At 38.2% G+C, this 14,014-nt stretch overlaps 2 protein-coding genes across 4 annotated transcripts in view; one reads left to right on the top strand and one right to left on the bottom strand.

Annotated features, from left to right (window-relative positions):
- Window positions 1-14,014, bottom strand: part of Acsl (Acyl-CoA synthetase long-chain) — a 142,860-nt gene that overhangs the window by 26,492 nt on the left and 102,354 nt on the right. The gene's annotated exons all lie outside the window — the stretch shown is intronic.
- LOC138402700 (uncharacterized) lies at window positions 7,887-8,675 on the top strand. Its single transcript, XM_069500437.1, has 2 exons — window positions 7,887-7,899; window positions 8,278-8,675. The coding sequence occupies exons 1-2, from the start codon at window positions 7,887-7,889 to the stop codon at window positions 8,673-8,675; spliced, it is 411 nt and encodes a 136-aa protein (XP_069356538.1).

Raw genomic sequence — 14,014 nt, 5'->3', positions numbered from 1 at the left:
CACATAAAAATAAAATGATTCATAGAGTTGATGACAGCATAAAACGATTTTTATTTCCTATCATAAATCACACTAATAAGTAATAATACTCAATAAAAAATCATTAATTATTATCGAGTTGTTATCACTTTTCACGAAGATAACTGTGATTTTCACTGACCACATTATCGGTGGTGAATCACTTTCTGTATGGTGATAGGATTTGTATCTAGAATTTAATTAATTGATATCCTGTTAGTCAGAAACACTGTATTTTTAGAATCAACGATAGTAATCGACATTAATATCGAAATGTTCACCACGTGCTCTACAAATGTGTAATTTTTAATATTTTTAGGATTCCGTACCTCAAAAGGAAAACGGAACCCTTTTGGGATCACTTCATTGTCTGTCTGTCCGTCTGTCGTGTCTGTCGAGAAGCTTATAGGGTACTTCCCGTTGACCTACAATCATGAAAGGAGATCGCCCGTGAACGGGCCCTCTTTTGTGGCGTCGTGTCAAAACTTAAATTTTTTTTTTTTTTTGAATGTGTTATTTTTTTACGATTATGTTTTATAACGACTTTTTTTCACTCTATTATTGAAAATATCCACAATTACAGTTAGAATCGTAAACATGCATTTATTTTGAAGAAGTATTAATTAAATATAACCTCAATATCAGCAATATAAAAAATAAGATTTCTTTATAACCAGGGTGAATAAATAGAAATCGTTTGCAGAATATAAAGAGTTAATTATTTGTCTACAAAATAAAATTAAAACCATGGTGACATAACAATTATATTAGGGGGGGCCCAAAGCTCCTAAGAAAATGGGCAATCTCTATTGGTAGGTAGGTATATGTCTTATAGCACAAGTAAAGGAATAAATCCTAAAACCGTGAATTTGTGGTTACATCACAAAACAAAGCAGCCAAGCGCTAGTCTATACATAAATTTAAAAAAAAAGACCATCATGAAGTCATCACCCCAATTTCAAATATACAAATAATCACTAATTCTTTTATCAGCTGGACTGCACTTTGTACGCATAGATAAATTATATTCCACTAAACTTTGATCGAAATGACGATAGCCAAGATAGCCGATTCGTGGTCAAGTGCGAGGCGGACCCGCACACGAAGGGTTCCGTACAGTCGTACAAGATTATGCACCTACCTACTTACTTTTTAAATTAGGTACATGGTGTTTTAGAATTTTTTATTATCTGTTACTATAGTAGACGGACGACATCAGACGAGTCGCAGGGAGCCGCTGGATGGCGGCGGCGCAAGACCTACGTCCAGCAGTGGACGTCTATCGTTTGATGATGACAATGCTGATGATGAATGTGAGGACGAAGTCGCGGATAACGTTAATTTCATATGAATCAAACACGAGTATAAATAAACATTCACTCGTAGGTCGATGGCATCATTACGTCGCCATGGACGTCCACGCCACGGCCGACACGCGCCCCCCGCCGAGCCCCCGCTCTAATTATACACCGATGTACATCTAGGCATGCATGGTTGCATGGAATGTTGGCAACAAGTAGCGAATTTGTCACGCAGGCAAAGTCACGCCGCAACGCTAGACGTGCCTGCGAATACTGACACCTGACGCGCAGTGGCGTAGCTACCTAGGGGCTAGGCGGGGCAGTGCCCCGGGGCCCTCAAGTTCAGAGGGCCCTCGAATCCTTGCCAGAAAATCTCGATCGAACTGAACTTTTGAAAATTTCTCCCATTTTCAAAATAAATATGACAGGTTGCAACCCGGGTTTAACATGGCAACTCAGGTAAGAGAAATTCAAAAGTTATGTCTAGGGAATTCTCCTAAATTCTTTCTGTGGGTTGGCAGTGTAGTCAATTTGACGAATAGCGATTTGTGCGTTTTATTATTCATCGATGTGCGTTTTATTGTGAATTTGAGTCAAGATATTTTTTTCGAGAAACCTAACCAGTTTAGATAGCAGTGGGGCCCCATTTTTTGATTTGCCCCAGGGCCCTTACTTACTTACCTTACGCCACTGCTGACGCGGCAGAAATCGCTAGCACCGAGCAATAGGACTGGGTAGTGGGTACCGACTACCGACACATCAAAACTATGGGTAGACCAGCATCTCAAAATACGGAAATGAAATTCCCAAGTTAGCAACACTGTCCTCTGTGAATATCCCATGTATATAGTACTCTGTGGTGAAAATGATACTAACAGCCGTACTTAGAGTCGCTAATCGTTACTTAAGATTGAGTTAAAACGAAACAGATTTATGTGAGAGATATAGCTCTGTCTCGTTTTAACTAAACTCAAGTAACTATTAAACGACTCTGAGTACGGCATTTACAGTCGTACAGGTTTAGATAAAGACCTGGAGAGTGACATAGGCTACAAATCCACGCGGACGAAGTCGCGGGCATCATCTAGTATACAATAACTTAATTAGCAGTTATCAATTTCAGATTTACGATTTAGCGTATGAAGACGACAATTATTTTTATCTCTGACTAGCTTATGTTCGCGACTTCGTCCGCGTGGACAACACAAATTTCAAACCCCTATTTCACCCCCTTAGGTGTTGAATTTTCAAAAATCCTTTCTTAGCGGATGCCTACGTCATAATAACTATCTGCATGCCAAATTTCAGCCCGATCCCTCCAGTAGTTTGAGCTGTGCGTTGATACATCAGTCAGTCAGTCAGTCACTTTTTTCTTTTATATAGGTATTTAGATAACGGTTATCAGTCGGAAACTAGATTTGAAATCATTATAAGAAATCATGCTTTGTCAGAATGTTGTTGAAATCGACATAAAAACCACTTCAAAAGACTTGTTATTGTGACATAATCACAATATGATAAAGAGTATAATAAAAACCGATTGTGGGGCTTAATTTAAACTCAAGTAGGTACTTAAATACTTAGAACAACAACTTAACTATGAACGAAAACTGGTTTTAGAAATAAATTCGTCTAGTTAAAAACACTGAATAAACACTTTTAACAATGACTAATTTATAGTGCAATATAGCTACATCAATTTAGACAAACATTCGTGATAGTAGGTATGATAAAGATACGCAGATGTATGATAACACAGATGTCTCGCTAGTGTAACGCTGGATACGCAAAGGGCGAAGTACGACTTGGAACAAAGGATGTCACTCCGCTGAACAAACTTGACCTGCGTAGAGCATAAACAAAATGTAGTAGGTATGATAAAGATACGCAGATGTATGATAACACAGATGTCTCTCTAGTGCAACGCTGGATACGCAAAGGGCGAAGTACGACTTGGAACAAAGGATGTCACTCCGCTGAACAAACTTGACCTGCATAGAGCATAAACAAAATGTAGTAGGTATGATAAAGATACGCAGATGTATGATAACAAAGATGTCTCGCTAGTGTAACGACCTGGATACGCAAAGGGCGAAGTACGACTTGGAACAAAGGATGTCACTCCGCTGAACAAACTTGACCTGCATAGAGCATAAACAAAATGTAAATAATCATGCAAAAATCACATCAATCCGTTGCGACGTGATTGAAGAACACACTAGTAAACAAACACACGTTCGCATTTGTAATATGGGTAGCGAAGTCTGCATATTAAAAAATATATTTAAATCTTATAAAAAAGTAAGTAAAATAGTCGCGAAAAAAATTCTGCTGTAACATTGAATGAACAATTTAATTTAAGACAAACATTCGTCAAAGTATGATAAAGATACACAGATATAGAATAGTCTCGCCAGTGTAACGACCTGGATGCGCAAAGGGCGAAGTACGACTTGGCGCAACAACGGATGTCACTAGTCACTACGTTGAACAAACTTGACCTACATAGAGCATAAATAATATTAGATAAATACCCATGCAAAAAAATCGGCCAAGTGCGACTGGGGTACTACAGTCAATTTTTTCGATATTTTGCACGATAATTCAAAAACTACGATGCAAAAAAAATCTGTTTTAGAATGCACAGGTGAAGCCCTTTCATATCGTACCCCACTTGATATAGCTATCTTACTTCGAAAATTGAATATACTAATTATTAGTTCATGACCACAATTTAATTATTTAACAAATACAGGTTTCAGATTTTTCCCCTAATATCTGCTATAAGACCTAATTTCATGCCTTTGTCTGTCCATCTGTCTGTCAAGAAACCTACAGGGTACTTCCCGTTGACCTAGAATCATGAAATTTGGCAGGTAGGTAGGTCTTATAGCTGACATTTGGGGAAAAATCTGAAAACCGTGAATTTAGGGTTAGATCACACAAAAAAAATTAAATTGTGGTCATGAACTAATAATTAGTATTTTCAACTTTCGAAGTGAGTGACTATATCAAGTGGGGCATCATATGAAAGGTCTTTACCTGTACATTCTAAAACAGATTTTTATTTATTTTTATGCATCATAGTTTTTGAATTATCGTGCAAAATGTCTGAAAAATACGACTGTAGTACGGAACCCTCATTGCGCGAGCCTGACTCGCACTTGGCCGGTTTTTGTTAGATTTCCTCTCATTCTACATCGTCATGTTGTGACGTCTGTTAGAGGTTTTTACCTTTGATTCCTTATGTTGCGTAATGCGTTATAATTACAAAGCTCGGATGGTAATTGGTTACAAATGAGGCAAAGTTCCTCTGGCGTACGTGACTTTACACTAATGCCTTCGCAACTAAGATTTTTATTTGTTTTTTCCTCTGTATGTCTGATCATAAAGTCCAAATGAGTTCGATGTGTCATTTCACCTGTTATCGCTTAGGTATTTACTTGGTAATTAGAGCTGGGATTTCATTTTTCATTGATGTATGAGGTAAATCGCGAATAATTTGTGAATCAATGTTGCAATTGCATGTACGTGTTTACCTACATACCAAAAAGACAAATTTGAAGAAAAATTTATTGTACACACCACAACCACAGAATCAGTGCTCTTATTAGAAATGCGAAAGTGTGTTTGTTTGTTGGTTTATTGGTTTGTCTTTCAATCACGTCGCAACGGTGCAACGGATTGACGTAATTTTTCGCATGGATAGTTGTGGAGAGTGATATAGGCTACTTTTTATACCGGAAAATCAAAGAGTTCCCATGGGATTATTAAAAACCTAAATCTACGTGAAGTACTATCCAACACACCTAGTTTCTCCTTTCACCAAAGGTTGCCTGGTAGAGATTGCTCTGAGCAATAATGCCGCCTTTGCATACAATTGTTTAAGTTTTTTTGCTTTTTTGTCATGTTCGTTTAATATTTTGTCAATAAAGAATTTCTATCTATCTATCTATCTATCCACGCGGACGAAGTCGCGGGCATCAGCTAGTTTAGAGCCTCAATAGCTCAACGGGTAAAGGAGTGGACTGAAAACCGAAAGGTCGACGGTTCAAATCCCGCCCGTTGCACTATTGTCGTACCTACTCCTAGCACAAGCTTGACGCTTAGTTGGAGAGGAAAGGGGAATATTAGTCATTTAACATGGCTAATATTCTTAAAAAAAAAAAGTTTCATTATACTCACGAGCACGCCACTTCTGTAATGAGTCTGATAAGTCTCAATTAATAATGGAGCCTGTAATTGCCTTAAATTGTAACACGTCCGTGGTAATTAGTGAAGATCGAGTGACGTCACACACCAAATTATAATTGAAATGGCCGTGACCATAAAAATACGCCTATGTGTGTAAAAACAGATCCAACGATTATCGCTATACAACATATATAAAAATGAATCGCTGAATGTGTTGCTGATCGCAAACTCGAGAACAGCTGAACCGATTTCGCTAATTCTTTTTTATAATATTCCTTGAAGTACGAGAATGGTTCTAACGGAGAGAAAAATTAAAAAAATTGCCTGAAAAAGAATCGACTGTTAGGCGGTACGAAGTTCGCCGGAGCAGCTAGTACTATATAATATCTCTCACCCGGCTATACTCACGTGTTTAGTCGACGTTAGCCCGACTAGTTTCGAACCCATCCGGGGTCCTTTTTCAAGCGCTAACGTCTAACTAGTCGGGCTAACGTCGACTAAACACGTGAGTATAGCCGGGTGAGAGATATTATATTATATAATGGAAATCACGCACGATAGTTTAAACGCTAAATATCCAACGATCTCTATTCTTTTTTTTTTTTTAATAGATATAGCGAGCAAACGAGCAGGCGGGTCACCATATGAAAGGGCTTTACCTGATACCTGAACAGGTTTTTATTTATTTTTATGCCTAATAGTTTTTGATTTATTGTGCAAAATGTCGATAATTGGGTATTTGACTACATCAAAAATAAATTATTTCGCAGTGATTATTAAATAGAGGGTCTTCCAAAATACGTAAAATCCACGTCCTTTGTTAGTTTTAAGTGTAATAACCATTTTAAATTATCGATTAAACTAAAAAAAGTACCTCATTATGATGTGACGTCACATTACAGTATTTCATAGAATATAGCATACTAAGTGCGCGTTTTGACGTTTGATAAAAAGTTACTGATTTGACTAGTTGTCATATACCGTAAATCGAGTCTAACTCCCACTTGACCTGTTTTTGGTAAATCAATAATCAAAGTAAATAGTAATTAATGCACATAATTATGCCGCGTAGTGTGGTTCAACGCTGTCACTGGTCAGCGCTGACCCATCCGCCCCGTCAGCGTTGTTCAGGAACGCTTCACGGAATTAGCCCGACTCCGATAACAAAGTACACGTAACACGACGGTAGTCAAGTCACCGGAGTTGCAGACAATGAGGTCCGAAGTCCACTAAAGGCAATTGTCGCGTCGCGGATGCACGGGTCCATTCGGTGGTTATTAGGGTTGCCACTTGATAACTCTCGAAAGGTTCCCTTAAGATCCATACTAATATTATAAATGAGAAAGTGTGTCTGTCTATCTGCTAGCCTTTCACGGCCCAGCCGTTCAACCGATTTTGACGAAATTTGATACAGAGATAGCTTGCATATTGGGGAAGGACATAGGCTACTTTTTATCGCGAACGAAGTTGCGGGTATCATCTAGTTTTTAAATAAAAGTAGAAACTAGCTGACGTATCAACAATTTACTCTACGTCCGTCTAGATTCTAGATCCACTAGGTCTAGAAACTTGATAGATTCGCTGCGCTGTTTCGGCATGCGTGTTTTCTGTTACGTATAACTTAAGTACATTCAAAGCAACAACTTGGAAGGGGTATGGAAGTTTTATTAAACGCATGCCCCTTTGGTTTTTACACGGCATCGTACCGGAACGCTAAATTACTTGGCGGCACTTTATTTATTTTACTTGTACACAAAGTACATTTTAGACTTTGTTTTTTTGTGTCTCGGTTGTCAACCCTGATGAGTACACGGAACAGGCGATCTTGAAACGAAAACACGGACTTTGCACCCAAGTGTAGCAAGTGTTTGTACTCTATTGATAAAACACCGCCATTCATCCGGCAATCAGTGTTGTTGCGTGTCACACGAGGTGAATCAGTACATGGTTCTGTGTATATACTACGTAAATATATACTTGGACTTTGTTTTTGGAATCCCAGCTTTGTGTCATTACTCAATGGCGGTGATAACCTAGTGGTTAAACCGTTTGCTTCCTTTTCAAGAGGTCGGAGATTCGATCGGGCATGCGCCTCTGCTGAAGAGCGCACTTCGACTTTGCTCAGACTTAAGACACTGTTAAAAAGAAACAGATTTATGCCAGCTATATAACGCTGTTTCGTTTTAACAGTGTCTTAAGGCTGAACAAGGTCAAAGTGCGATATAGATTTCACCCTAAGAGTTCTTCATAATGTTCTCAAAGTCTGCCAATTCGCACTGGTGGACTATGGCCAACTCCTCATTGTGAGAGACCCGTGGCTCAGCAAGGAGCCGGCGCGGCGATTGGTTGATGAGCATGATGACGATACTCGAAATGACGACGTACAGTATGCGTCAGAAAGTAATGTACATCGACATTTAGATTAGTTGTCCCTGTCATTGAGACGGACAAAACGTCATATAGGTATGAGTGACCGAGACAACGCTCTACAAAGCCGAAATGTCATTCTAAAGGTGAGATCTATAAACCGCACTCTGACTTACCATAGACTTAAGACAGAGTTAAAACGAGACGGAGCTATATCTGTCACATCTGTCTCGTTTTAACTCTCTTCCTCAATCTTAAGTCTGAGCAAAGTCAAAGTGCGCTCTATAGATCTCAGGCTAAAAGCCGATGTACCTAGTACATTACTTTTTTTTTTTTTAAACTGTAGTACTTTTAAAACTCCGTATCAGACTCCTGCAATGCTACATTTGGCCCGTAGTTCTATATGGTTGCGAGGCATGGACCCTAGTGGAGGACTTACGGAAAAAGATCGAAGCCTTCGAAATGTGGACGTATCGCAGGATGCTCCGCATAAGCTGGACGGCTAAAGTATCCAACGCTGAGGTTCTTGCCCGGATGCAGAAAAAGACCGAGTTAGTTAAAACCATCAAGCAGCGTAAGATCTCGTACCTGGGCCATATTTTGCGACACAATAGGTACCGCCTGCTGCAGACAATCATGATGGGTAAAATAGCTGGGAAAAGAGGGGTGGGAAGAAGAAAGAAGTCATGGCTACGTAACATCAGGGAGTGGACTGGCATTAAAACAGTCGGAGAACTATTCCGCCTAGCCATGGACAGGGAGAAGTTTAAAAAACTGACTGCTGACCTTCAGTAATGGAGAGGCACTAGAAGAAGTACTTTTACTGTAGTACCACACGAATAAAGTACTACTAAGTGGTCGTTTCTTTTGCGATAACAATGAAACAGTTGGATAATTCTTTTGTTCATATTGGGCGGGTGCTGCGGCCTGCGGGTGAATCAGTCGATTCTCGTCATTTCAATAATGCTCTTCATTGGCCTCGCTCCAAAATCATGTTCTGCTCGTATCTGCACGCCTGCCGTGTAATTTATTTACGGCATAATTTTACTTTTAGTCGTTCTAACTTCTCCAGGGAATAAACAGTACATAAAGGCACCCATATTTTAAACTAGCTTATGCTCACGACTTCGTCCGCGTGGACTACAAAAATTTCTAACCCCTATTTCACCCCCTTAGGGATTGAATTTTCAAAAAGTCCGTTCTTAGCTGTCATAATAGCTATCTGCATGCCAAATTTCAGCCCGATCCGTTGCAGTAGTTTGAGCTGTGCGTTGATTGATCAGTCAGTTAGTCATTCAGTCACCTTTTCCTTTTATATATGTTTGTTCTTCAAACTCAAGTTAAACGGCCGAATTACTGATTAGATATGCGATTGTTAAAGAATCTCTAAATATTCGGTGTCTGAATTTTCTGACGTTTTTGTATAAAACAGCTACTGAGTTTCTTGCCGGCTCTGCTTGATAAAATCTCCTTTACAGGCCGCTGGTAGAGTTCATGTCGAAACATAAGATTAAGAAACACTAATTGTGACGATTCTCCAAAGTTTTTAAATGAATTTCTAAATAAGGAATACCTAACTAATTATCTAATCATAATATGCTTGATTAATATGCTTTTGCATTAAAACAAAATTTTCCCGCGGGATTTTTAAGAAATATAATATCCACGCGCACGAATCCGGGGTCATTATCTAGTTGGTAAGTACCTTTTTCATGAACATCTAAGTGCGAAAAACGACTGAGCGGTGAAGAATGACATAAAGCAAGAAAGGTCAGAAATGTGTCACGCTTATAATATAAATAAAGGGGAATATCGGAAATCACCAACGCCATCCATCATGTCAGAAAGGCAAGTTTTCGTCGTTTTGTTGGTTGTACGACGTTCTTCCGTTGCTCGACCTTGACCTTAAAATGTCATGGAACGAACTTGGAGCCACGAGTCATGCCAACAGAGTGCTTTGTCAGCTTTGTTGGAACAATAGGAAATAACTAGCCACGGCCGAATCCTCCGATCCACCAGACCGGACCAGAGACAATTTAGAAATTATAAATTTCTAAAAAAGAAATGATATTGTAAAATTGGAGCAATTTAGAGCCTCAATAGCTCAACCGGTATAGGAGTGGACTGAAAACCGAAAGGTCGACGGTTCAAACCCCGCCCGTTGCACTATTCTCGTACCTACTCCTAGCACAAGCCTGACGCTTGATTGGAGAGGAAAGGGAAATATTAGTCATTTAACTTGGCTAATATTCTTAAAAAAAAAAAAAATTAGGCCAGATGGTGACTTGTGTTATGGTTGGACTTTGACAAACACATTAGGTAGGGACATGATGTAGGTCGGTCGCATTGTTAAGGAAACTATTCAGCTTATCGCCTTTTCTATTTTACTAGGTCAAGTACACAATGTTATTTATATATATTGTTTTCATATCACAATTTGTGCGTTGAGTATAAATTTTTAGCTCTATTTTTCGTTGGGTGAATTGGTAAATTGTGGAGGTACCAAGCTATAACTAGTTAATTAATCAGAAAGCCTACCTCTATTTTTTTTGTTTAATATATTATATTTTTTAATATTTAATATATTTTTCCATTATCAATACCACTTTTTTAAAAGTAATTATTCATTTGCATTCGCCATCTGCATTAGTGTGAGTGCTATATCCGTACACAGTACACGAGAGCGTGGAACAAGCAAGCTCGCAGCGCATCGTAGACCAGATGCAACTATTTAATTGCCGGTAACTGACTATACAGTTTACACGTCTTTGAACAATATTAATGCCAATTCGTCACACCCATTGTGAGACTCCAGACTCGTGAGACGGCACTTAACTCCGCCCGTGCTGAAGGTCACACGCTGTCTTGTATCCAATTAGTACCGAGATCAACTTACTTCTACATAGTGCTAAGTATAACAAACGATAATTGAAATAAATGTGAATTACTTAATAATGTAATTTGTTTTCAAGTAAAATTATTTTTACTCGCTCGTAATTAATGTTGCTTTAAAACCTCTTATCTCAAAATTTTGTAAATTTTGAGATAAGAGGTTTTAAAGCATCGCGACGCGACGTCTTCATAAAAAAATAATTTTATGGATCGCTATTCTTTGCCTATCGAAAATAACGGCCCAACTCAAACTAACAAAATGTTCAATTGAATATGACGGCTCAACTCAAACTTACAAAGTTTGAGATGTAATCATCTAAAACAACACGTTACATGATGTCTTCATAAAGAATTTATAAATCGCTATTCGTTGCGTATCGAAAATAAAGGCTCAACTCGAACTTATAAGTTTTCTCAAAAACAATTTTTTTCCATTCCATAAAATAATTTTTTTATGAAGACGTCACGTCGTAAATCGTACCTCGTAACTAATGTTGGTTTAAAACCTCTCATCTCAAAATTTTGTTCGTTTGAGTTCGGTCGTTATTTTCGTAGGCAGCGTTAGCGATATGCAAATTCTACACACATGTAAATAGTGTCCTAACTCAAACATGTTGTGATTATTATGTAATGAATCTGATAAAATTATCTTCTGCAAGTTGTGTAACACTAACAACAAATAAAACAGATCTATTTTAAACCCGCTTTACAAAACATGTTTGTCATTTATCATTTAGTATCCTCCACTCGACCGTTGAGGCTTTGAACCCGACGCCTATCGGGTAGCGGGTTATCGGAACTGATAAGGCGATAAAGTCCAATTCATCACCTATAAACGCCCGATAGCCTGTGATCTGTGGACGCGAGCATATCCTATGCAGTTACTGATAAAAATTAACTAGCTGACCCGTATTGGCTTCGCTCGGATACAAATTGGAATTTTTGAAAATCCCCTCAGTGGGGATCTATATTAGGTAAAGAGTAAACCTACGTACCAAATCTCAAGTTAGTTGCAGTGACGTGGGTGTTCTGTTCGTGGCTCTCAATTTTTTATACATATTGTCACAGTCTTATGGGATGGGATCTTATGTAACAATCCATACTTAATATTATAAATGTGAAAGTGTGTGTCTGTCAGTCTGTCTGCTTACTTTTCACGTTCCATCCGTTTAATTGATTTTGATATTTGGTACAGAGTTAGCTTACATCCCGGGGACATACGCAGTACGCTAATTTTTATTCCGGAAAATCAAATAGTTTCCCCGGGATTTTTAAAATCCTAAATCTGCACGGACAAAATCGCAGGCATAGGCTAGTGTCATATTATATAGTGTAATATCGTTAATTGAGAGATGACATAACTTATAAGCGGTCATAAGTTCTCTTATCAAGTAATAATTGATGTTTAGTCTAAGTAATTTGTGCTTTGTAAATATATATGTTAGGAAAAACATGTTATTATCCGCTATAATTGGACTGTTATCTGTTATTCCTTATTGAAGCATGAGAAATTGTTGTTATTGGACAATGTCAATGAGTATTTTTGTAAGCATAAGAGACATTTCTTCTTAAAATATTCTATAAAAAAATAGTAAGAGTGTAAGAGAGACATTTCGACTTAATACATTACATATTTTGATTTAATACATTTTATATTGTTTTCTGATTGTTTTTTTTTAATCTATGGTCATAAATAGTGACTTTTTAAAGTTATTTTTAAAAAGGTTAAGTAGTAGCATTCTTTAGGGCCTAAGCGCAAAACTGTAAATTATTTTATTTTTTATTTTATGTTTTATTTTATTTGATTTTATTTATGGTCATAATATTTCGAGCAGGCCTGTCTACAGGTTTAGTTATTTTTAGTAAAGCTTTTTTGTCCCTATATGAACTACCATAGTTTTATGCTCTAACATACGTCATACAAACATGGTAATCCAACAAGCCTTACATGACCTTAACTGAAATTGGCCTTTAGCGAGCGCAAGATGTTTGACCTCTAGAATCCTTTTAGAGTCAACAAGTAAAGCCACATACTGGACACAGTTTCCTTGCTAAGGTTAAGGATTTAACATACTCGATCATAATTATAAAGTCATCGATACGTTATTTTCAAAAAAATATCCCAGTTATTTATATCACTTATTTTTTTTATTTAAGATTACTTACTTTTTTACTTAAGATGGAAGCGGGCTAACCTGGAAGGGGTATGGCAGTTTTTATTAAACACATACACCTTTGGTTTCTACACAGCATCGTACCGAAGCGCTATATCGTTTGGCGCCTGGCGGCTCGGCTTCGCCGGTAGGGTAGTAACTAGCCCCGAACGAAGCCTCCCACCAGACCAGACCAGAAATTTAGAAGTTATAAAATTCCAAACCCCAGCCGGGAATAGAACCCAAGACGTCTCACTAATAAGACCACAGCTAGCCACTACACCAGGGAGGGAGGGTGCCGCCAAGCGATTTAGCGTTCCGGTACGATGCTGTGTAGAAACCAAAGGCGCATGGGTGTATTAAAAACTACCAACCCCTTCCAGGTTAGCCCGCTTCCATCTTAGACAGCATCGTCACTTACCACCAGGTGAAATTGGAGTCAAGGGCTAACTTGTATCTGAATTTAAAAAAAAACTAGTTAAGTATACAACAACGAACAGAAATCCATTACAACCTGCACGCTTGACGGCGCGTACACATTACACACACGTGATCCAATTCCTGCACATATTATTAATGCTTGATTGTGTTTTTCAAATACCTACCACTAATACCTATAGCCACTATATTTTAGCCTTACGGTGCCTGCCTGCTGCGAGAAACCTTCTCGCAGCAGGCTGTGGCATTCCGAACCAGTGGTAGATTGTCGTTGGATGTTCAGATAAAGAAATGAATGTGATTTGATTTAGAGGTTGCAATAGCAATTGCGCCCTAATAGCATGCATGATGAAGTGTTTAGCTTAGGCTAACTAGTTAAGAGATTGGCGAAGGTGTCGCTATAAGGGGTGATGTGGAGGCGACTTAGGTAGGGTTAAGTTAGGTTTATCCAGTTGCGCTACGTTCATGGTTTTCCCTGTGCGATACTTTAGAATCACAATGATTGGAATTGAGGTTAGTTCATATAATTTGATGACACAAGAATATCGTTAGTTCACATATGCGGCCTAGTTCATTTTAAGAAAGTAAATCCTGACTTATGCGGTAGGTTGTTTAAAGTGCTGAGAACTAATTGTAAAGATCATTGATTAA

The sequence above is a fragment of the Maniola hyperantus genome, chromosome 1 (assembly GCF_902806685.2).
Source record: "Maniola hyperantus chromosome 1, iAphHyp1.2, whole genome shotgun sequence".
NCBI lineage: Eukaryota > Metazoa > Arthropoda > Insecta > Lepidoptera > Nymphalidae > Maniola > Maniola hyperantus.
Note: the sequence above shows the minus strand (reverse complement) of the source record. Positions and strands in the feature narration are given on the sequence as shown.